At 43.9% G+C, this 22,713-nt stretch overlaps 1 protein-coding gene across 2 annotated transcripts in view; it reads left to right on the plus strand.

Annotated features, from left to right (window-relative positions):
* The first annotated feature begins 14,705 nt into the window (after window positions 1-14,705).
* The window catches only part of PLAU (plasminogen activator, urokinase), a 36,742-nt gene continuing 28,734 nt past the window's right edge, over window positions 14,706-22,713 (plus strand). For both annotated transcript variants that reach the window (XM_069753016.1, XM_069753018.1), the window contains exons 1-4: window positions 14,706-14,757; window positions 15,611-15,689; window positions 15,771-15,810; window positions 21,107-21,211. In XM_069753016.1, coding sequence (XP_069609117.1) covers window positions 15,633-15,689; window positions 15,771-15,810; window positions 21,107-21,211 — 202 coding nt within the window. In that variant the 5' untranslated portion in view covers window positions 14,706-14,757; window positions 15,611-15,632. The remainder of the gene's footprint in view (window positions 14,758-15,610; window positions 15,690-15,770; window positions 15,811-21,106; window positions 21,212-22,713) is intronic.

Here is a 22,713-nt window from a genome sequence, read left to right on the forward strand (position 1 = left end):
CATTTCTCCTGTTACCCTTGGGAAAATACAAAACTGGGGGCTAAAAAATAATTTTTGTGGGAAAAAAAGATTTTCTATTTTCACGGCTCTGCGTTATAAACTGTAGTGAAACACTTGGGGGTTCAAAGTTCTCACAACACATCTAGATAAGTTCCTTGGGGGTCTAGTTTCCAATATGGGGTCACTTGTGGGGGGTTTCTACTGTTTAGGTACATTAGGGCCTCTGCAAACGCAATTTGACACCTGCAGACCATTCCATCTAAGTCTGCATTCCAAATGGCACTCCTTCCCTTCCGAGCCCTCCCATGCACCCAAACGGTAATTCCCCCCACACATGTGGTATCAGCGTACTCAGGACAAATTGGACAACAACTTTTGGGGTCCAATTTCTCCTGTTACCCTCGGGAAAATACAAAACTGGGGGCTAAAAAATAATTTTTGTGGGAAAAAAATTTTTGTTTTATTTTACGGCTCTGCATTATAAACTTCTGTGAAGCCCTTGGTGGGTAGGTAAAAGTGCTCACCACACATCCAGATAAGTTCCTTAGGGGGTCTACTTTCCAAAATGGTGTCACTTGTGGGGGGTTTTAATGTTTAGGCACATCAGTGGCTCTCCAAACGCAACATGGCATCCCATCTCAATTCCTGTCAATTTTGCATTGAAAAGTCAAACGGCGCTCCTTCCCTTCCGAGCTCTCCCATGCGCCCAAACAGTGGTTTACCCCCACATATGGGGTATCTGCGTACTCAGGACAAATTGAACAACAACTTTTGGTGTCCCATTTCTTCTCTTACCCTTGGGAAAATAAAAAATTGGGGGCGAAAATATTATTTTTGTGAAAAAATATGATTTTTTATTTTACGTTTCTGCATTATAAACTTCTGTGAAGCACTTGGTGGGTCAAAGTGCTCACCACACCTCTAGATAAGTTCCTTAGGGGGCCTACTTTCCAAAATGGTGTCACTTGTGGGGGGTTTCAATGTTTAGGCACATCAGTGGCTCTCCAAACGCAACATGGCGTCCCATCTCAATTCCTGTCAATTTTGCATTGAAAAGTAAAACGGCGCTCCTTCCCTTCCGAGCTCTCCCATGCGCCCAAACAGTGGTTTACCCCCACATATGGGGTATCGGCGTACTCAGGACAATTTGTACAACAACATTTGGGGTCCATTTTCTCCTGTTACCCTTGGTAAAATAAAACAAATTGGAGCTGAAGTAAATTTTTTGTGAAAAAAAGTTAAATGTTCATTTTTATTTAAACATTCCAAAAATTCCTATGAAATACCTGAAGGGTTAATAAACTTCTTGAATGTGGTTTTGAGCACCTTGAGGGGTGCAGTTTTTAGAATGGTGTCACACTTGGGTATTTTCTATTATATAGACCCCTCAAAATGACTTCAAATGAGATGTGGTCCCTAAAAATAAATGGTGTTGTAAAAATGAGAAATTGCTGGTCAACTTTTAACCCTTATAACTCCCTAACGAAAAAAAAATGTTGGTTCCAAAATTATGCTGATGTAAAGTAGACATGTGGGAAATGTTACTTATTAAGTATTTTGTGTGACATACAGTGCCTACAAGTAGTATTCAACCCCCTGCAGATTTAGCAGGTTTAATAAGATGTGTTATGAAAGGCAATTCAGTACTACAATGGACATAGCGGTCAGAGCACATACAGTGATCTGACAATAACCCAAAATCATAGAACGAGCTCTGAGACGTGGGAACTCTGCAGACCGCAATCCCTAATCCTCTCCAAACAACACTAGAGGCAGCCGTGGATTGCGCCTAACTCTGCCTATGCAACTCGGCACAGCCTGAGAAACTAACTAGCCTGAAGATAGAAAATAAGCCTACCTTGCCTCAGAGAAATACCCTAAAGGAAAAGGCAGCCCCCCACATATAATGACTGTGAGTTAAGATGAAAAGACAAACGTAGAGATGAAATAGATTCAGCAAAGTGAGGCCCGACTTTCTTAACAGAGCGAGGACAGAAAAGGTAACTTTGCGGTCTACACAAAACCCTAAAGAAAACCACGCAAAGGGGGCAAAAAGACCCTCCGTACCGAACTAACGGCATGGAGGTACACCCTTTGCGTCCCAGAGCTTCCAGCAAAAAATTAGACAAGCTGGACAGAAAAAATAGCAAACAAATAGCAAAGAAGAACTTAGCTATGCAGAGCAGCAGGCCACAGGAATGATCCAGGGAAAAGCAAGTCCAACACTGGAACATTGACAGGAAGCCAGGATCAAAGCGTTAGGTGGAGTTAAGTAGAGAAGCACCTAACGACCTCACCAGATCACCTGAGGGAGGAAACTCAGAAGCCGCAGTACCACTTCCCTCCACCAACAGAAGCTCACAGAGAGAATCAGCTGAAGTACCACTTGTGACCACAGGAGGGAGCTCTGCCACAGAATTCACAACAAAGATGCAAATAAGTTAGAGCCTTCAAACTTCAAACAAGAGCAGGATTTATTAACAGATGCATAAATCTTACAAACCAAAAAGTTTTGTTGCTCAGTTAAATTTTTTATAAATTTTAAACATAAAAGTGTGGGTCAATTATTATTCAACCCCTAGGTTTAATATTTTGTAGAATAACCTTTGTTTGCAATTACAGCTAATAATCGTCTTTTATAAGACCTGATCAGGCCGGCACAGGTCTCTGGAGTTATCTTGGCCCACTCCTCCATGCAGATCTTCTCCAAGTTATCTAGGTTCTTTGGGTGTCTCATGTGGACTTTAATCTTGAGCTCCTTCCACAAGTTTTCAATTGGGTTAAGGTCAGGAGACTGACTAGGCCACTGCAACACTTTGATTTTTTTGCCTCTTGAACCAGGCCTTGGTTTTCTTGGCTGTGTGCTTTGGGTCGTTGTCTTATTGGAAGATGAAATGACGACCCATCTTAAGATCCTTGATGGAGGAGCGGAGGTTCTTGGCCAAAATCTCCAGGTAGGCCGTGCTATCCATCATCCCATGGATGCGGACCAGATGGCCAGGCCCCTTGGCTGAGAAACAGCCCCACAGCATGATGCTGCCACCACCATGCTTGACTGTAGGGATGGTATTCTTGGGGTCGTATGCAGTGCCATCCAGTCTCCAAACGTCACGTGTGTGGTTGGCACCAAAGATCTCGATCTTGGTCTCATCAGACCAGAGAACCTTGAACCAGTTAGTCTCAGAGTCCTCCAAGTGATCATGAGCAAACTGTAGACGAGCCTTGACATGACGCTTTGAAAGTAAAGGTACCTTACGGGCTCGTCTGGAACGGAGACCATTGCGGTGGAGTACGTTACTTATGGTATTGACTGAAACCAATGTCCCCACTGCCATGAGATCTTCCCGGAGCTCCTTCCTTGTTGTCCTTGGGTTAGCCTTGACTCTTCGGACAAGCCTGGCCTCGGCACGGGAGGAAACTTTCAAAGGCTGTCCAGGCCGTGGAAGGCTAACAGTAGTTCCATAAGCCTTCCACTTCTGGATGATGCTCCCAACAGTGGAGACAGGTAGGCCCAACTCCTTGGAAAGGGTTTTGTACCCCTTGCCAGCCTTGTGACCCTCCACGATCTTGTCTCTGATGGCCTTGGAATGCTCCTTTGTCTTTCCCATGTTGACCATGTATGAGTGCTGTTCACAAGTTTGGGGAGGGTCTTAAATAGTCAGAAAAGGCTGGAAAAAGAGATAATTAATCCAAACATGTGAAGCTCATTGTTCTTTGTGCCTGAACTACTTCTTAATACTTTAGGGGAACCAAACATAATTCTGGTGGGTTGAGGGGTTGAATAATAAATGACCCTCTGAAAAGACTTTTCACAATTTAAAAAAAAAATAAACAAAGAAATAACATTCTTTTTTGCTGCAGTGCATTTCACACTTCCAGGCTGATCTACAGTCCAAATGTCACAATGCCAAGTTAATTCCAAATGTGTAAACCTGCTAAATCTGCAGGGGGTTGAATACTACTTGTAGGCACTGTATCTCTGTGATTTAATTGCATAAAAATTTAAAGTTGGAAAATTGCGAAATTTTCTAAATTTTCGCCAAATTTCTGTTTTTTTCACAAATAAATGCAGGTAATATCAAATAAATTTTACCACTACCATGAAGTACAATATGTCCCGAGAAAACAATGTCAGAATCACTGGGATCCGTTGAAGCGTTCCAGAGTTATAACTTTATCAAGGGACAGTGGTCAGAATTGTAAAAATTGGCCTGGTCATTGACGTGCAAACCACCCTTGGGGGTAATGGGGTTAACCCCTTATTACCCCATATGCCATGACTACAGGGCAGTGGGGAGAGAGGCTAAGTGCCGGAATCTTACAGATGCACCATTTCTGGGGCAGCTGGGTGCTGGTATTTGTAGCCGGGGGGCCCAATATCCATGACCCCTCTATAGGCTATGAATATCAGCCCGCAGCTGTCTGCGTAGCTTTTCTGGCTATAAAGTATAGGAGGACCCCACGTCATTTTAATGGCCAGTAAAGGCTACTCAGACTGCTGTGGGCTGATATTCAGAGCCTGGGAAGATCCATGGGTATTACCTGCTTCCCAGGCTATAAACAACGGCCCCCAGTCGCCGGCTTTCCCACTCTGGACTTGAAAATTGCACAGGAGCCCACACAATTTTTTTTTCCATTTTTTTTTTAATTAACCAGATATTGTGTTTAAGGCTGGGGTCACACTTGCGAGAAATCTCACACGAGTCTCGCACCTCAATACCCGGCACTACCGCCGGCACTGCATGTATTTCTATGCAGCTCTGGTCCCAGTGCCGGCGGCAGTGCCGGGTATAGAGGTGTGAGACTCGTGCGAGTTTCTAGCAAGTGTGACCCCGGCCAACGCAGATTTTTTTCTATCTATAGATTAGATATATCTATGGATAGATAGACAAAAACATATATCTATAGATACATCTATAGATAGATATATCTATAGATATACATTTATATGAAAAAGTTTGGGCACCCCTATTAATCTTAAGCTTAATGTTTTATAAAAATTGTTTTTTTTGCAACAGCTATTTCCGTTTCATATATCTAATAACTGTTGGACACAGTAATGTTTCTGCCTTGAAATGAGGTTTATTGTACTAACAGAAAATGTGCAATCTGCATTCAAACTAAATTTGACAGGTGCATAAGTATGGGCACCCTTATCATTTTCTTGTTTTAAATACTCCTACCTACTTTTTACTGACTTACTAAAGCACTTTTTTTGGTTTTCTAACCTCATTGAGCTTTGAACTTCATAGCCAGGTGTATGCAATCATGAGAAAAGCTACTTAAAGTGGCCACTTGCAAGTTGTTCTCCTGTTTGATGCTCCTCTGAAGAGTGGCATCATGGGCTCCTCAAACCAACTGCCTAATGATCTGAAAACAAAGATTATTCAACATAGTTGTTCAGGGGAAGGATACAAAAAGCTGTCTCAGAGATTTAACCTGTCAATTTCCACTGTGAGGAACATAGTAAGGAAATGGAAGAACACAGGTACAGTTCTTGTTAAGGCCAGAAGTGGCAGGCCAAGAAAAACATCAGAAAGGCAGCGAAGAAGAATGGTGAGATCAGTCAAGGACAATCCTCAGACCACCTCCAGAGAGCTGCAGCATCAACTTGCTGGAGATGCTGTCACTGTGCATCGGTCAACTATACAACACACTTTGCACAAGGAGAAGCTGTATGGGAGAGTGATGCGAAAGAAGCCGTTTCTGCAAGCACGCCACAAACAGAGTCGGCTGAGGTATGCAAAAGCACATTTGGAGAAGCCAATTTCTTTTTGGAAGAAGGTCCTGTGAACTGATGAAACCAAGATTGAGTTGTTTGGTCATACAAAAAGGCGTTATGCATGGCAGCCAAAAAACACAGCATTCCAAGAAAAACACTTCCTACCCACAGTAAAATTTGGTGGAGGTTCCATCATGCTTTGGGGCTGTTTGGCCAATGCCGGCACCGGGAATCTTGTTAAAGTTGGGGGACGCATGGATTCATCTCAGTATCAGCAGATTCTTGACAATAATGTTTGTGAATCAGTGACAAAGTTGAAGTTATGCAGGGGATGGATCTTTCAGCAAGACAATGATCCAAAACACCGCTGCAAATCTACTCAGGCATTCATGCAGGGGAACAATTACACTGTTCTGGAATGGCCATTTGTATGTCATGGTTAGGGTTTTGTAGTGGAGTCTCTGGGCAATGGGGAGCCAGTGAAGGGATTGACAGAGGGGAGAGGCCAGGGAATAGCGGGGGGAACAGGTGGATTAGTCGGGCAGCAGAGTTTAGAATAGATTGGAGGGGGGCGAGAGTGTTAGAGGGGAGGCCAGAGAGCAGGAGGTTGCAGTAGTCAAGGCGAGAGATGATGAGGGCATGGACTAGGGTTTTTGCAGATTCTTGGTTGAGGAATGAACGGATTTGTGAAATATTTTTGAGTTGAACTCGGCAGGAAGTGGAAAGGGCTTGGATATGTGGTTTGAAGGAGAGATCAACGTCAAGGATTACCCCGAGGCAGCGAGCTTGTGGGACTGGGGAGAGTGGGCAGCCATTTACTGTAATGGATAGGTTCATTGGGGGGGTCGCGTGAGATGGGGGAAAGATGATGAATTCTGTTTTGTCCATGTTAAGTTTGAGAAATCTAGCGGAGAAGGATGAAATAGTGGACAGACATTGAGGGATTCTGGTTAGTAGGGAGGTTATATCTGGTCCAGAGATGTAGATCTGTGTGTCATCAGCATAGAGATGATACTGAAAGCCATGAGATTCTATGAGCTGTCCCAGGCCAAAGGTGTAAATGGAGAAGAGCAGGGGCCCAAGGACTGAGCCTTGTGGGACTCCGACAGATAGGGGGCGAGGTGAAGAGGTGGTGTGTGAGTGGGAGATGCTGAATGTCCGGTCTGTTAGGTATGATGAGATCCAGGATAGGGCCAAGTCTGTGATGCCAAGGGAAGAGAAGGTTTGTAATAATAGGGAATGGTCCACTGCAGGGGTGGATTAAGGGTAGCCAGGGCCCCGGGCTGTTCAGACACTGTGGGCCCCCCCAGTCATGTGACGGGGGTCATGTGATGGGGGTCATGTGACGGGGGTCATGATATACCCGAACCAGATTATTCCAGAAAAATGGCCAGGCCCTACTCTACTGTAACCTATTAAATATTTGTTAAAATCTGAAATACAATTTAGGTATATTTTGACCAATAATATCACATACAAGGAACAAATACCACCGCACCATGACCAGACCACAAATTACAACTACAGTGATAGAATAATATCACATACAAGGAACAAATACCACCGCACCATGTCAAGACCACATATTACCACCACTTGGTGACCAAATATCACATACAAGGGACAAATACCACAACACCATGTCCAGACCACATATTACCACCACATAGTGACTGAATACTACAATACTGATCAGTAAAAAACAACAACACAATACTATCACCATAAGTGCCAGTATTCACAGGAGATCTGTACTTAGTATGCAGTGTCTGTGTAGAGGTAATACAGAGATCACTGGTGGTATTATACACAGGACCTCTATATAGTATACAGTGTATAGTGTCAGTGTATAGGTAACACTGACTCACCAGTGACGTCTCTAGGTGAAGTCCTTCATCTTTCATCCAGCACAGACCGCCATCATTTCTTCCAGCCAGGACTCGTTTCTGCAGGAAATAACACAGTTATCTCGAGCTCCGCTTGCAGAACACATTACTTAATTTTTCACAACTTCTACATTACACCACATGAAGAAAAAAAGGCGATATAGTGTCACTCTGCACAGTAACAGGACCGCCCCCCCATTTAAAACAGTATACTAAAAAAATAAAATAAATACATCACTGCAGTAATAATATCCCTTAAATAGCCCCTATGGTAATAATATTCCCCACCCTGGCCCCGTGTGTCTCATTCCTGGCTCCAGCCATATGTTCTCGCATCCTGCCCTCATGAGTATCCATTCTACCCCATATGATCTCCACATCCTGCCCCATCTGTCTCCATCGTATCCATCCTGCCCCATGATCCAATCCTGCCCCATGTCTTTCATTCTGCCCCGTGTCTCCAATCATGCCCCGTGTCTACATTCTGCCCATGCCTCCAGTCCTGCCCCCAGTGTGTCCAGCAATCTGCCTCAGTATGTCCAGCATATTGCCCCAGTGTCCAGCAATCTGCCCCAGTGTCTCCAGCATATTGCCCCCAGTGTGTCCAGCATTGCCCCCAGACAGTGTGTCCAGCAATCTGCCCCAGTGTGTCCAGCAATCTGCCCCAGTGTGTCCAGCAATCTGCCCCAGTATGTCCAGCATATTGCCCCAGTGTGTCCAGCATATTGCCCCCAGACAATGTGTCCAGCAATCTGCCCCAGTGCGTCCAGCAATCTGCCCCAGTGCGTCCAGCATTGCCCCCAGACAGTGTGTCCAGAATATTACCACCAGTGTGTCCAGCAATCTGCCCCAGTATGTCCAGCATTTCCCCCAGTGTCTCCAGCAATCTGCCCCAGTGTCTCCAGCAATCTGCCCCAGTGTCCTCCAGCAATCTGCCCCAGTGTCCTCCAGCAATCTGCCCCAGGGTCCTCCAGCAATCTGCCCCAGCGTCCTCCAGCAATCTGCCCCAGCGTCCTCCAGCAATCTGCCCCAGCGTCCTCCAGCAATCTGCCCCAGCGTCCTCCAGCCATCTGCCCCTGTGTCCTCCAGCCATCTGCCCCAGTGTCCTCCAGCCATCTGCCCGTGTCCTCCAGCATTGCCCTCAGTGTTTCCACCGTTATAAAAACAAAAAACAAAGTCTCCTCACCTGTCCACGCTCCAGCGCTGAGCTCCCTCCAACAGAGCACACTCGCCGGCGACTGACAATGACGTCAGACGCCGGCGACGTGTGCGCCTGCGGCCGACATCAGCCGCCAGCCTCCAATTGGCTGGCGGCTGTTGTTAACTATTGACGTGCGGGCGAGCGCCCGCACGTCAATAGGAAACCGCCGCAGCGCCGGAAGGGGCCCGGTGAGCAGATGAGAAGGGGCCCGATGCGGGCCCCCTCTCTCTGCCTACCGGGTACGGCGGGGGCATATAAATGCCGGTGGCGGCGGCCGCCGGCATTCACAGATGATTATGAGAGGGTCAATCTGTGCGGTAGCCCAGGGCCCCCCCAGACCACTGGGCCCTGGGCTACCGCCCATATTGACCCTCTGATAATCCGCCCCTGGTCCACTGTGTCAAAGGCAGCCGACAGGTCGAGGAGGAGGAGGACAGAGTAGTGTCGCTTGCTCTTGGCGGTTAAGAGGTCATTGGTGACCTTAGTTAGGGCAGTTTCAGTGGAATGGTGTGACCGAAAGCCAGATTGTAAACGGTCAAAGAGGGAGCAAGAAGAGAGATGGGAGGACAGTTCAAGGTAAACGTGTTGTTCCAGTAGTTTGGAGGCATAAGGGAGAAGTGATATAGGGCGATAGCTTGATACAGAGGTTGGGTCAAGAGCGGGCTTTTTGAGGATAGGTGTGATGGAGGCATGTTTAAAGCTTGAGGGGAAAACACCAGTTGTTAGTGATAGGTTGAAGAGATGGGTTAGGGTTGGGATGAAGACTGTGGTGAGGTTTGGGATGAGGTGGGATGGGAGCGGGTCAAGTGCACAGGTAGTGAGATGCGATCTTGAGAGTAGAGTGGAGAGTTGATCTTCTGTAATGGTGGAGAAGTTGAATATCATTGAACATCTGCGGGATCATTTGAAGAGGGCTGTCCATGCTCGGCGACCATCAATCTTAACTGAACTGGAATTGTTTTGTAAAGAGAAATGGTCAAAAATACCTTCATCCAGGATCCAGGAACTCATTAAAAGCTACAGGAAGCGACTAGAGGCTGTTATTTTTGCAAAAGGAGGATCTACTAAATATTAATGTCACTTTTCTGGTGGGGTGCCCATACTTATGCACCTGTCAAATTTGGTTTGAATGCAGATTGCACATTTTCTGTTAGTACAATAAACCTCATTTCAAGGCAGAAACATTACTGTGTTCAACAGTTATTAGATATATGAAACTGAAATAGCTGTTGCAAAAAAACAATTTTTATAAAACATTAAGCTTAAGATTAATAGGGGTGCCCAAACTTTTTCATATAACTGTATCTATCTATATCTAGATATCTATAGATATATGTATCTATCTATCGCATTCCTTCTATCTATCTATCTATCTATCTATCTATCTATCTATCTATCTGCAGTATCTATCCCATATCTATCTATCTGTATCTATCTGTGTGTGTAATGGAGTGTGGGTTGGACAAATGTTAAAGAGCAGGTTGGTTATTTAGCTTTCAAAAACGCATACTAATCTGCCTGAAAAAATGCATAAAAAAACGCATAAAAAATGCATCAAATCCGCATCTGCGTTTTCTGGCAAGAGAGGATAGAATCTGCACAGAAAATTCCACAGGCAAATCTGCAACGTGTGCATATATTGTATGTAACACCCCAGGTAACCGATTGTTACAGTGATGTTGCCTTCCTTTCGGGGAGGGTGATGTCATGCTTGGAGGCAAGGAGGATTTCCTTTACCAGGTAAAGCACCTACATGCAACACATTCTGAATCCAGGCCAGAAAGGGGAGCTCTGAACTCGGATTCAGGGGAGTTTCCCCAGATATATATATTCTGGTCTGGAGGAGGAGTTAGTTAGTTGGAGAGAGACAGTTGTGGAGAGGAGTTGGAAAAGAGAGGAGTGAGAACAGAGAGTGGGGCCGTGCAGCCACGGAAGAGAACCTGAAGGGTTGCAGTGATAGTGAACATTTAAGGGGAGAAGCAAAAGAGAAGAAAGGAGCTTGGAGGGGAACTGTGACCTGGCACCCTCTAAGCTGAAGAGCAGAAACCGGGCACCAGGAGCCTGAAGCTTTGTAGTACTCCAAGTCTCACAGCAGAACCGGAAGGACAGAGGATTGCAAATCGTCTGTCCGCACTCACACCTGAAGGTGCAGCAGAACACAGAGAGCCCGGGTTGTGATAGAGACCCTGTAAAAAGGCTCGCATTGCCCACCATACAGGTTACTGGCCGTGGACAAAAGAGAGGACTTTGACAGGCAGCAATGACCTTGCATAAGAGGGCAAGCAGGAAGTTTTACAGACCTCACCTGGGAGAGGGATCCACCATTGCCTCCGGACCGGCTGGACCACATCACCACTTGTTGCTGGTACCCTGGACTGTGGCTTACTACAACCAGTAAACCAGTTAAAGAGACTGTAATCCTGTGTCTTCTGTTTATTCTGGAACTACAAAACACTGGCCAATCACACCATTTTTGCTGCAGCACCATCGCCCCCAGAGGACCACTTTAAGCAGTGTCGGTCGCCTCTGACTGAGAACCACAGGTGGCATTACAAACTTTTACTATTTTTACATCCCCTTTAAAGACTGTTCACCTTTTACTTGGGCGCCCAGGGCCACGGACCGGGTCACCACCACCGTGACCTCCCCTTTAACAACGACCGGATTCAGTACCGAGTACCCCTAGGCCCTGGCGGGCGACTCATATAACCTTAGTCAAACCAAGCAGCATCACAAGATTTTCATAATGACATGATCACCACACAGAGGTAACAAGCAGCTGTGACATGGTGGTGTGATGGTGAGACGGCGTTCCACAATCTAAATAAGAGTAGTCTGAAGAATCTGCTGCTAGAGAAAATGCATTTATTATACATTTGAGAATGCTATCTTTCACCGGTAGACAGGAGTAAGTTGATGATACATTTGCACCTACAATAGTCTTGGAATACGAGTGCGGTGCCCCAGGGTCCTGGTCGTCGCAGTGGTATTGCTTTCCTCTCGGGGAGAGTGATGCTACGTTTGGAGGCAATGAAGGATAACTGCATCCAGGTAACACAATGCATGCAACATGCTCACACTCCAGACCAGAAGGGGGAGCTCTAAGCCTGTTTTAGGTGAACTCCTCTATAAGAACATCCTGATCTGGAGGGAGTGAGTGGAGTTCAGTACCTGTCAGAGAGAGAGAGGGAAAGGAAGGAGAGGAGCCGTGTAGCCTGAAGTGCTACAGCTCCTGGGAAGATACATTCAGAAGGCAGAACTGTATTGCCGTGAGCATGAAGGAAGTCAGAGCAAATGAGAGTATACCAGAGGGGGACCAGCCCTGCACAGGCTGCCTCCTTCTGTTTGCAGAATCCCAGTAGCTGGAACACCGAGGGAGTAGGGACCTTTATGCTTTACTCCAGAGACAGGCAGGACAGCTAATTGCAAGTTACCTGTCCACACCTACACCCAGGAGGCACGGTGGCATCCCTCAGAGGCCGGGGCATGCTAGAGTCCCTACAAACAGCCTCAAGCCACCAGTCATATGGGTTTTGTCCTATCCGACTACGGGGGACAGAGAGAGAGACACCACATCTGTGAGACCTTTATGTGAAGCCATAGGCCGTAAGGGACTACACCACCACAGCGCAAGGGAATGCTAATGATTTCCACCTGTACAAGGGGACTCTGGACTTGCCTCCAAACCTGCCAGACTCTGCCTGCCCTGTGATCTGGTGCCCTGGACTGTGGATGCTAAAGTCTTCAGTAAAGGTAAAGAGACTGCAGCCTTGTGTCCTCATTCTTCTCTGAGCCTCTCACATCCACCATCTACATAGTGGTAAGCCCTGGGGACATACTTCACCTGTAGGAAGGTATACCATCTAGCTGCCATAACATCACCCCAGCGGACTCCTTAAAGCAGCGTCGGTCACCCTGACCGAATACCACAGGTGGCGTCACAAACCCAAACTTTATCCTTTTAAAGACCTTTCCCTTTTACACAGATGCCCTTTTACTCAGGGGGATGTCACGGTTGCGGACCCGGTCCGTGGCCCATGGGACGTCCGTATTAAAGGGAAAGGTCTTTAAAGGGATATTTTCATGATGCCACCTGTGGTATTCGGTCAGGGTGACCGACGCTGCTTTAAGTGGTCCGCTGTGGTGATATTATGGCAGCTAGATGGTATACCTTCCCACAGGTGAAGTATATCCCCAGGGCTTCCCAGTGTGCGGATGGTGTGAGGCGCAGTGAAGAACGAGGACACAAGGTTGCAGTCTCTTTACCTTTACTGAAGGCTTTGGCATCCACAGTCCAGAGCACCAGATCACAGGGCAGGCAGAGTTCGGCCGGTTTGGAGGCAAATCCAGAGTCCCCTTATCCAGGTGGAAATCAGTAGCCTTCCTCTAGCGCCTTGGTGTTGTAGTACCTTACTGCTAAGCCTCTCATAAGGTCCTCACAACTGTTGTAGATGTTATGTCTCTCTCGCTGTCCCTCGGATAGGATAGAACAAACCCATATGACTGGTGGCTTGAGGCAGTTTATAGGGACTCTAGCATGCCCCAGCCTCTGAGAGGTGCCACCGTGCCTCCTGGGTGTAGGTGCAGACAGGTAACTTGCAATTAGCTGTCCTCTCAGTCTCTGAAGTAAAGCGTAGAGATTCTTACTCCCTCGGTATTCTGGCTACCGGATTTCTGTGCCTCAGAAGGAGCCAGCCTTGTAGGGCAGAATTCCGCTGATATCCACTCCTTTGCTACAACTTCTTCACCCTCTCTACAATACAGTTCTCTTTCAGTGTATCTTCCCAGGTGCTGTAGCACTTCAGGCCACAGGGCTCCTATGCTTCCTCTCCCTCTGTCTTCCTGACAGTAACTGAACCCTTTCCCTACAGATGAGGATGTTCTTATAGGAGAGTTCACCTTAAACAGGCTTAGAGCTCCCCCTTCTGGTCTGGAGTGTGAACATGTTGCATGTATTGTGTTACCTGACAAAGAGTTCTCTTCATTGCCTCCAAACGTAACATCACTCCCCCCTAGAGGAAAATGACATTACTGCAAGGTTCAGGACCCTGGTGCGCTGCACTTGCATACCTACATATAAGTGGTCTATATTTGCTATACCCTCTGCTATTACTATTAAAGGGATTGTCACCTAATAGGACAACCGTTGCTAAATCTGACAGTGAAGCTGGCAGTGATTTGGCGCAGGGCTCGTGTGATATAAAATCTCTCGTTAGCCCTAGGAACGCAAGTACCAAAACCACTGGAATGGCGCCAGCACTGGAATCTGGAGTTAAGTATAAGGGTATGTGTCCACGTTCAGGATTGCATCAGGATTTGGTCAGGATTTTTCATCAGTATTTGTAAGCCAAAACCAGGAGTGGAACAATTAGAGGAAAAGTATAATAGAAACATATGCACCACTTCTGCATTTATCACCCACTCCTGGTTTTGGCTTACAAATACTGATGAAAAATCCTGACCAAATCCTGATGCAATCCTGAACGTGGACACATACCCTAAGTGTTTTTATTTTAACTGGGGAAAACATTCAGATTGAGAAAGGATTGTCCTAGCAGGTGACAACCCCTTAATCTAGGTGAACCCTTCCCAGTTTCTAAAGATTTATAGTAGATCTAATAATCTTTTTACATACTGAATTAAGACCAATTTAATTTTAGAAAACGTTCCTATTTTCCAGCAAAGGGTTAAACAATTCCCTTCTAATGAAACTGGTGTAAATCCCCCAGACTTGACTCACAGGAACTTTACTTGTTTACAAACAGTTAATGTACAGGATGATGAGACTGCAGTGCATACAGCCACAGTACCACGCCTGGGGCACAGTGCCAGCCAATCAGGGGGAAGTGCTGCACATTATAAGGCACAGTCCTCTGCTGCAGGACAGAGCAGAGCACAACTAGCTCAGAGGAGAGAGACAGCAGCTACAAGGGGACTCGGCTGTGCTGGTGAGTGGGATTCCAAACCATCCATGGAAATTTCATTTACTAAACTATGTAATTCCCATACAGAGGCAGATGTAATAGCTTTCGTATTAGAAAGTCTAAAGACTAGGATGTATATATCATATAGGCAGCTAGGCTACATAGTTTGGAGAATTTCTGCTCTAAACCACTTATTATGTGGACGGTCTGCCAGTGTGAATTGCCCATAATTAGTGTGAGCTCCAAAAAGAATATATTAACTTGCTTAGCTAGTGGTTTCCTGATCCTGTTTTTCTTGGAGTCAGTCGGAAATGTTCTTAAGGCTACAGCCCCCCAGTCAGTATTTGGTCAGTATTTCACATCAGTAGTTGTAAGCCAAAACCAGGAGTGGGTGATAAATGCAGAATTGCAGCACATTTCTATTACACATTTCCTCTGATTGTTCCACTACTGATTTTGGCTACAAATACTGATGTAAAATACTGACCAAATACTGATAGTGGGGCTGTAGCCATACAGGAAAGCTCAGATCATTCACATTGTCTTTCTGGATGTCAGGAGGTATTCTCCATCTGATTTACACTTTGGAAGCTGCGGCCTTCTGATGGATTCATAGGACAGAAGCATGGCTGCTTCTCTCAGTTACCTGTGATCAGCTCTTATCCCTGCAGTGATATTGTGTGCCGGCCTCACAGGGCACAGACGGCCGTTCAGCTTGCTGGAGCTTTCTGTTTCAATTATTTTAATAGAAAAATTATAAATGACGTTTTTTTTTTTATTTATAAATAGGAATTTGTAAAATATGTGCATCAGTAGTTTTCTTCTATATTTCTGGCTAATTCATCCATGCATATTAAATGTATGCCTCTCCTTGCAGTTGGCAGTCCATGTGATAGAAGATGAAGTTTATCCTCTTCTTAGCACTTGCATCTGTGTTGATCACTGGATTAGAATCGGTAACATTTTTCTCAAGTGACCATTAAATTATTATTGAGATATCCTGTTCTACAGTTGATAATACAACTATTTACTTTTAGATTTTTCATAAACACCACAAAAAGACAAAGAACAATGAAGGTAATTGTAAAGACCGTATGCAAGTATATCATGTTACATGAAACAATCATTACTGTCACACTTTTTATGATGAACTTTTTTTGTATCGAATATATATATATATATATATATATATATATATATATATATATATATATATATACACACACATACATACACACACACACAGCGTGAGAATGTATTACGGTGCAGAGGTGAGTTCACCACAGTTCCCCAGGAGAATTTCACTGTGGTGAATTTGAACTGCGTATGAACAGAGAATTTACAAGGGGAGTTGGGGAACATTTAAGAGATATTACCTTTAAAAGAGATACACCCCTGGCTAGACATATTAACATCAACCATAATGGAGACCGCTCCCGTTTAAGGTTGATGGGAATCAATACAGTTGATATTTCAAAAAGATAAGGCAAATGGAGTTGAATGATATTGCAATGTGAGCTGAAGTGGATTTACCACCTGAAAACCCAAACACCCATATGTCTCAATGATGCCATTACTTATGGCTGTTTCCTCTAAAAGAGGGCACTCGATAGAGTCAGATAGAGTGAGCTATCACAGAGTGGGGGTGCCCTTTTTGTTTCCCCTTTAGGGTGCCAACCATCACTATAGGTCATGAAATTAGAATGATACATATGCAATATCCCTTGTAGATTGTGAGCCCTCGCGGGCAGGGTCCTCTCTCCTCCTGTACCACTCGTGACTTGTATTGATTAAGATTATTGTACTTGTATTTTATTATGTATACCCCTCATCACATATAAAGCGCCATGGAATAAATGGCGCTATAATGATAAAAGATAATAATAATAACTAATAATAATAATATTATTATATATATATATATATATATATATTATTATTATTATTATTATTATTTTTATTATAGCACCATTTATTATTTATAATATATATATATATATATATACACATATACACAGTACAGACCAAAAGTTTGGACACACCTCATTTAAAGATTTTACTGTATTTTCAGGACTATGAAAATTATATGAATTAACACATGTGGAATTATATACTTAACAAAAAAGTGTGAAACAACTGAAAATATGTCTTGTATTCAGGTTCCACAAAGTAGCCATGTTTTGCTTTGATGACTGCTTTGCACACTCTTGGCATTCTCTTGATGAGCTTCAAGAGGTAGTCACCAGGAATGGTCTTCCAACAATCTTGAAGGAGTTCCCAGAGATGCTTAGCACTTGTTGGCCCTTTTGCCTTCACGCTGCGGTCCAGCTCACCCCAAACCATCTCGATTGGGTTTAGGTCTGGTGACTGTGAAGGCCAGGTCATCTGGCAAAGCACCCCATCACTCTCTTTCTTGGTCAAATAGCCCTTACACAGCCTGGAGGTGTGTTTGGGGTCATTGGCCTGTTGAAAAATAAATGATGGTCCAACTAAACGCAAACCAGATGGAATAGCATGCCGCTGCAAGATGCTGTGGTAGCCATGCTGGGTCAGTATGCCTTCAATTTTGATTAAATCCCCAACAGTGTCACCAGCAAAGCACCACCACACCATCACACCTCATCCTCCATGCTTCGCGGTGGGAACCAGGCATGTGGAGTCCATCCGTTCACCTATTCTGCATCGCACAATGACACGGTGGTTGGACCCAAAGATCTCAATTTTGGACTGTCCATTCCTTGTGTTCTTTAGCTTAAACAAGTCTCTTCTGCTTGTTGCCTGTCCTTAGCAGTGGTTTCCTAGCAGCTATTTTACCATGAAGGCCTGCTGCACAAAGTCTCCTCTTAACAGTTGTTGTAGAGATGTGTCTGCTGCTAGAACTCTGTGTGGCATTGACCTGGTCTCTAATCTGAGCTGGTGTTAACCTGCGATTTCTGAGGCTGGTGACTGGGATAAACATCCTCAGAAGCAGAGGTGACTCTTGGTCTTCCTTTCCTGGGGCGGTCCTCATGTGAGCCAGTTTCTTTGTAGCGCTTGATCATTTTTGCCACTGCACTTGGGGACACTTTCAAAGTTTTCCCAATTTTTCGGACTGACTGACCTTCATTTCTTAAAGTAATGATGGCCACTTGTTTTTCTTTACTTGGAATTTGTATTATGGCAAGAAAAAAGCAGCTAACAGTCTATTCAGTAGGACTATCAGCTGTGTATCCACCAGACTCCTGCACAACCCAACTGATTGCCCCAAAACCTGTGCAGGGCAGAACTCCTTCTGGTTTCCACTCCTTTTGCTATAACTTCTTTCTCACTCTCTACAATACAGTTCTCTGTTCGTGTCCTTTCTTAGGAACTTCCGCACGTGGGGCAGGCACAGCTCCGTGACCTTCTGTCTAAGCCTCTGACAAGATCCCACCCCTGTCAGGGACCAATTACCTGAGTGGAGCTCAGCTAGCAACTGAGGTCACCAGGTCACCAGTTTTACCTAAGTGTGAAGAGTGCCCTAATAAATAGGAGCATAGCTCCCCCTGGTGGACTGGGGTGTGAAATGTGTTGTATGTTTGTGGTACCTGGTAAAGAGATCTCCTTTATTGCCTTTACTTTGTTAAGTATATAATTCCACATGTTTTATTCATAGTTTTGATGCCTTCAGTGTGAATGTACAATGTTCATAGTCATGAAAATACAGAGAAAACTTTAAATGACAAGGTGTGTCTAAACTTTTGGTCTGTACTGTATATATATATATATATATATATATATATATATATATATATATATATATATATATATATATATATATATATATATATATATACAGTGGGGCAAAAAAGTATTTAGTCAGTCAGCAATAGTGCAAGTTCCACCACTTAAAAAGATGAGAGGCGTCTGTAATTTACATCATAGGTAGACCTCAACTATGGGAGACAAACTGAGAAAAAAAAATCCAGAAAATCACATTGTCTGTTTTTTTAACATTTTATTTGCATATTATGGTGGAAAATAAGTATTTGGTCAGAAACAAACAATCAAGATTTCTGGCTCTCACAGACCTGTAACTTCTTCTTTAAGAGTCTCCTCTTTCCTCCACTCATTACCTGTAGTAATGGCACCTGTTTAAACTTGTTATCAGTATAAAAAGACACCTGTGCACACCCTCAAACAGTCTGACTTCAAACTCCACTATGGTGAAGACCAAAGAGCTGTCAAAGGACACCAGAAACAAAATTGTAGCCCTGTACCAGGCTGGGAAGACTGAATCTGCAATAGCCAACCAGCTTGGAGTGAAGAAATCAACAGTGGGAGCAATAATTAGAAAATGGAAGACATACAAGACCACTGATAATCTCACTCGATCTGGGACTCCACGCAAAATCCCACCCCGTGGGGTCAGAATGATCACAAGAACGGTGAGCAAAAATCCCAGAACCACGCGGGGGGACCTAGTGAATGAACTACAGAGAGCTGGGACCAATGTAACAAGGCCTACCATAAGTAACACACTACGCCACCATGGACTCAGATCCTGCAGTGCCAGACGTGTCCCACTGCTTAAGCCAGGACATGTCCGGGCCCGTCTGAAGTTTGCTAGAGAGCATTTGGATGATCCAGAGGAGTTTTGGGAGAATGTCCTATGGTCTGATGAAACCAAACTGGAACTGTTTGGTAGAAACACAACTTATCGTGTTTGGAGGAAAAAGAATACTGAGTTGCATCCATCAAACACCATACCTACTGTAAAGCATGGTGGTGGAAACATCATGCTTTGGGGCTGTTTCTCTGCAAAGGGGCCAGGACGACTGATCCGGGTACATGAAAGAATGAATGGGGCCATGTATCGTGAGATTTTGAGTGCAAACCTCCTTCCATCAGCAAGGGCATTGAAGATGAAACGTGGCTGGGTCTTTCAACATGACAATGATCCAAAGCACACTGCCAGGGCAACGAAGGAGTGGCTTCGTAAGAAGCATTTCAAGGTCCTGGAGTGGCCTAGCCAGTCTCCAGATCTCAATCCTATAGAAAACCTTTGGAGGGAGTTGAAAGTCCGTGTTGCCAAGAGAAAAGCCAAAAACATCACTGTTCTAGAGGAGATCTGCATGGAGGAATGGGCCAACATACCAACAACAGTGTGTGGCAACCTTGTGAAGACTTACAGAAAACGTTTGACCTCTGTCATTGCCAACCAAGGATATATTACAAAGTATTGAGATGAAATTTTGTTTCTGACCAAATACTTATTTTCCACCATAATATGCAAATAAAATGTTAAAAAAAACAGACAATGTGATTTTCTGGATTTTTTTTCTCAGTTTGTCTCCCATAGTTGAGGTCTACCTATGATGTAAATTACAGACGCCTGTCATCTTTTTAAGTGGTGGAACTTGCACTATTGCTGACTGACTAAATACTTTTTTGCCCCACTGTATATATATACACACTGTTTATTAATTTATATTATGTGGGTAATTCTAGTGTAATATGAATGTTGAAGTCAGACATTTATTTATGGACATTACTGTTTATCACTCATGGTAATTCTGCTTCATGTCACCTGTCTTATCCATGCTTTTTTTCCTATACTATGTTGTGCATAAATATGTGATTCTTCAGAATTTGTTTTAGTCTTTGCCTGATGAAGAGACCTGAGTAGTCTCGAAAGCTTGCAATTTGTTACCATCTTTTCAGTTAGCCATTAAAAGGTATCAACCACTGAGGACTCTCAATTCTAAATATTTTTCTATCTACTGGCTAACACGGTACCAAGATATATATCTTTCCTGTATCAAGTCAGACATTGCATTTTAAATAGTATTCTTTAAATATAATATATCTAAATATATTTTTTATATAGAATATATAAATAAATAAGTAAAAAAATATGTCATAAAAACTTTATAGATATAAAGAAATTATTTCTAATTCTTATTGAGATGTTAGTGGTGCGTGGCCAGACCGACCATCATCAGCAGCACAATGGCAGCACTCCTTAATTTGCGCTATGTGAGCACATACTGGCAACATCTTAGCCCATCTGTTGATGCGGCACTATTTATATGGGCCATAATCAGCGAATGAGGATTCGTAAGAGCGCTCGTTTCCAAGTATTGACCTGAGCAAACAAGCCACCAACCAGATGACAAACAGAGCGTCCATTTGTTGGCTGGTTGGATTTTTTTTATGCTGGCATAAAAATCAGTTATTTGGGATGAACTGAATTTTTTTTACAGATTGACAATACAAATCCGCTGTCAATCAATGAGTGCTACGGGCAGAAATCTGCTTGTCTGAATGGATCTTTAGCCATGAATGACTATAATATTTTAGTGTTTTAGTATAGGATTGCAGATCGTTGTTGATTTACTTTCTCTTTACACAGAATGCAGTTGCTTACATGGAGGAACTTGTTTACACTACGGTATATACCGTAAATCTTATAGATGTATCTGTACTGTAGGATATGGTGGAAAAGACTGTGAAAAAGGTATTTACTTTTTCTTATACATTATAGGGGTTGGCCCCTCCTTTACAAGGCATTGTTTGTGGGTCCAGGGGGTTTAAGAGAAAAAATTATACTTGTCTCCTGGATCAGCACCACTCCAGTCCATCCAATTGGATGTCATGGATTGTCGGCAGTGATAATATGATGCATCCCCCCCAGATATTGATGCCAGCAGACTAGTAAACTCAGTACCAAGCATAGAGGAGTGGCACTATTCTAGGAGGAGAGTATAGGTTCTTTTTTCTTAAACCACCCTCTCCCCATTAAAGGGAATCTTTCACTTTTTTTCCCATCAGATCTGAGAGCAGCGTGATGGTAAAGACCCTGATTCCAGCGGAATATGTTGGCGCTATATAAATAAAATTATTATTATTATTTCTGGGGTGCTAGGTGCAATTTTCATAAAATCACTGTTTTATCAGCAAAAGATAATCATTAGAGAACTAGGTGTACTGGTGCTTGGTAGTTCAAGGGTTCTGCCTATGCACAGTAAACCCAGAAAGCTGCCAATCAGTGGAGTGGATGTGGTTGTACAGAGCTCAGCATTCAGAGACCTGATGGAATTGCAGGAGATATACAGTAATTCTATTAAATGACAGCAAGCAGTGTCATAAGTGACATCACTGGAATCAGGTTCTCTAGCTCTACATTATAATGCTCTCAGATTACATAGCAAAAAACAGGTAAACGATTCCCTTTAAGAGTAACTTATAAAACAGTTTACAGATTAGCCTTGATCTTATTTCAAGTAGCTTTTAAGAATCATCATTGTAAGATTTATTTGCCTTTGGCTAAAGGCGAGAAATGGATACATGCTATTGCTTCTGTATTATTTCCATATTTTGAATAGTTGTATTCAGGTTTCAATTCGGGCTCATTCACAAGTGACTTTCTCGTACGAGTGCCATTTGTGTTTTTGATGAGTAGAAGTCAGAACTATTAGGCCGGGGTCACACTAGATAGGAATACGGACGAGCGAGAGGCGCAAGAACAACGCATTGCACTCGGACCAATGTTTCTCTGTGGGGCAACTTCCATCAGCCGTATATTTCTCAGCTGTAATTTACGGGCTGAGAAAATCGCAGCATGTTGCGTTTGTCAGTGTATTGCGCAAAAAATCCACCAATGAAAGTCTATGGGGGCGAGAAAAATACGGATTACACACGGACCATGTGTGTGATCTATGAAAATTGTACATTCACACTGAAGGCATCAAAACTATGAATTAACACATGTGGAATTATATACTTAACAAAAAAAAGTGTGAAACAACTGAAAATATGTCTTATATTCTAGGTTCTTCAAAGTAGCCACCATTTGCTTTGTTGACTGCTTTGCACACTCTTGGCATTCTCTTGTTGAGATTCAAGAGGTAGTCACCGGAAAAAGTCTTCCAACAATCTTGAAGGAGTTCCCAGAGATGCTTAGCACTTGTTGGCCCTTTTGCCTTCACTCTGCGGTCCAGCTCACTCCAAACCATCTCG

Source organism: Ranitomeya imitator, chromosome 2 (assembly GCF_032444005.1).
Source record: "Ranitomeya imitator isolate aRanImi1 chromosome 2, aRanImi1.pri, whole genome shotgun sequence".
In the NCBI taxonomy this organism is placed as follows: Eukaryota; Metazoa; Chordata; class Amphibia; order Anura; family Dendrobatidae; genus Ranitomeya; species Ranitomeya imitator.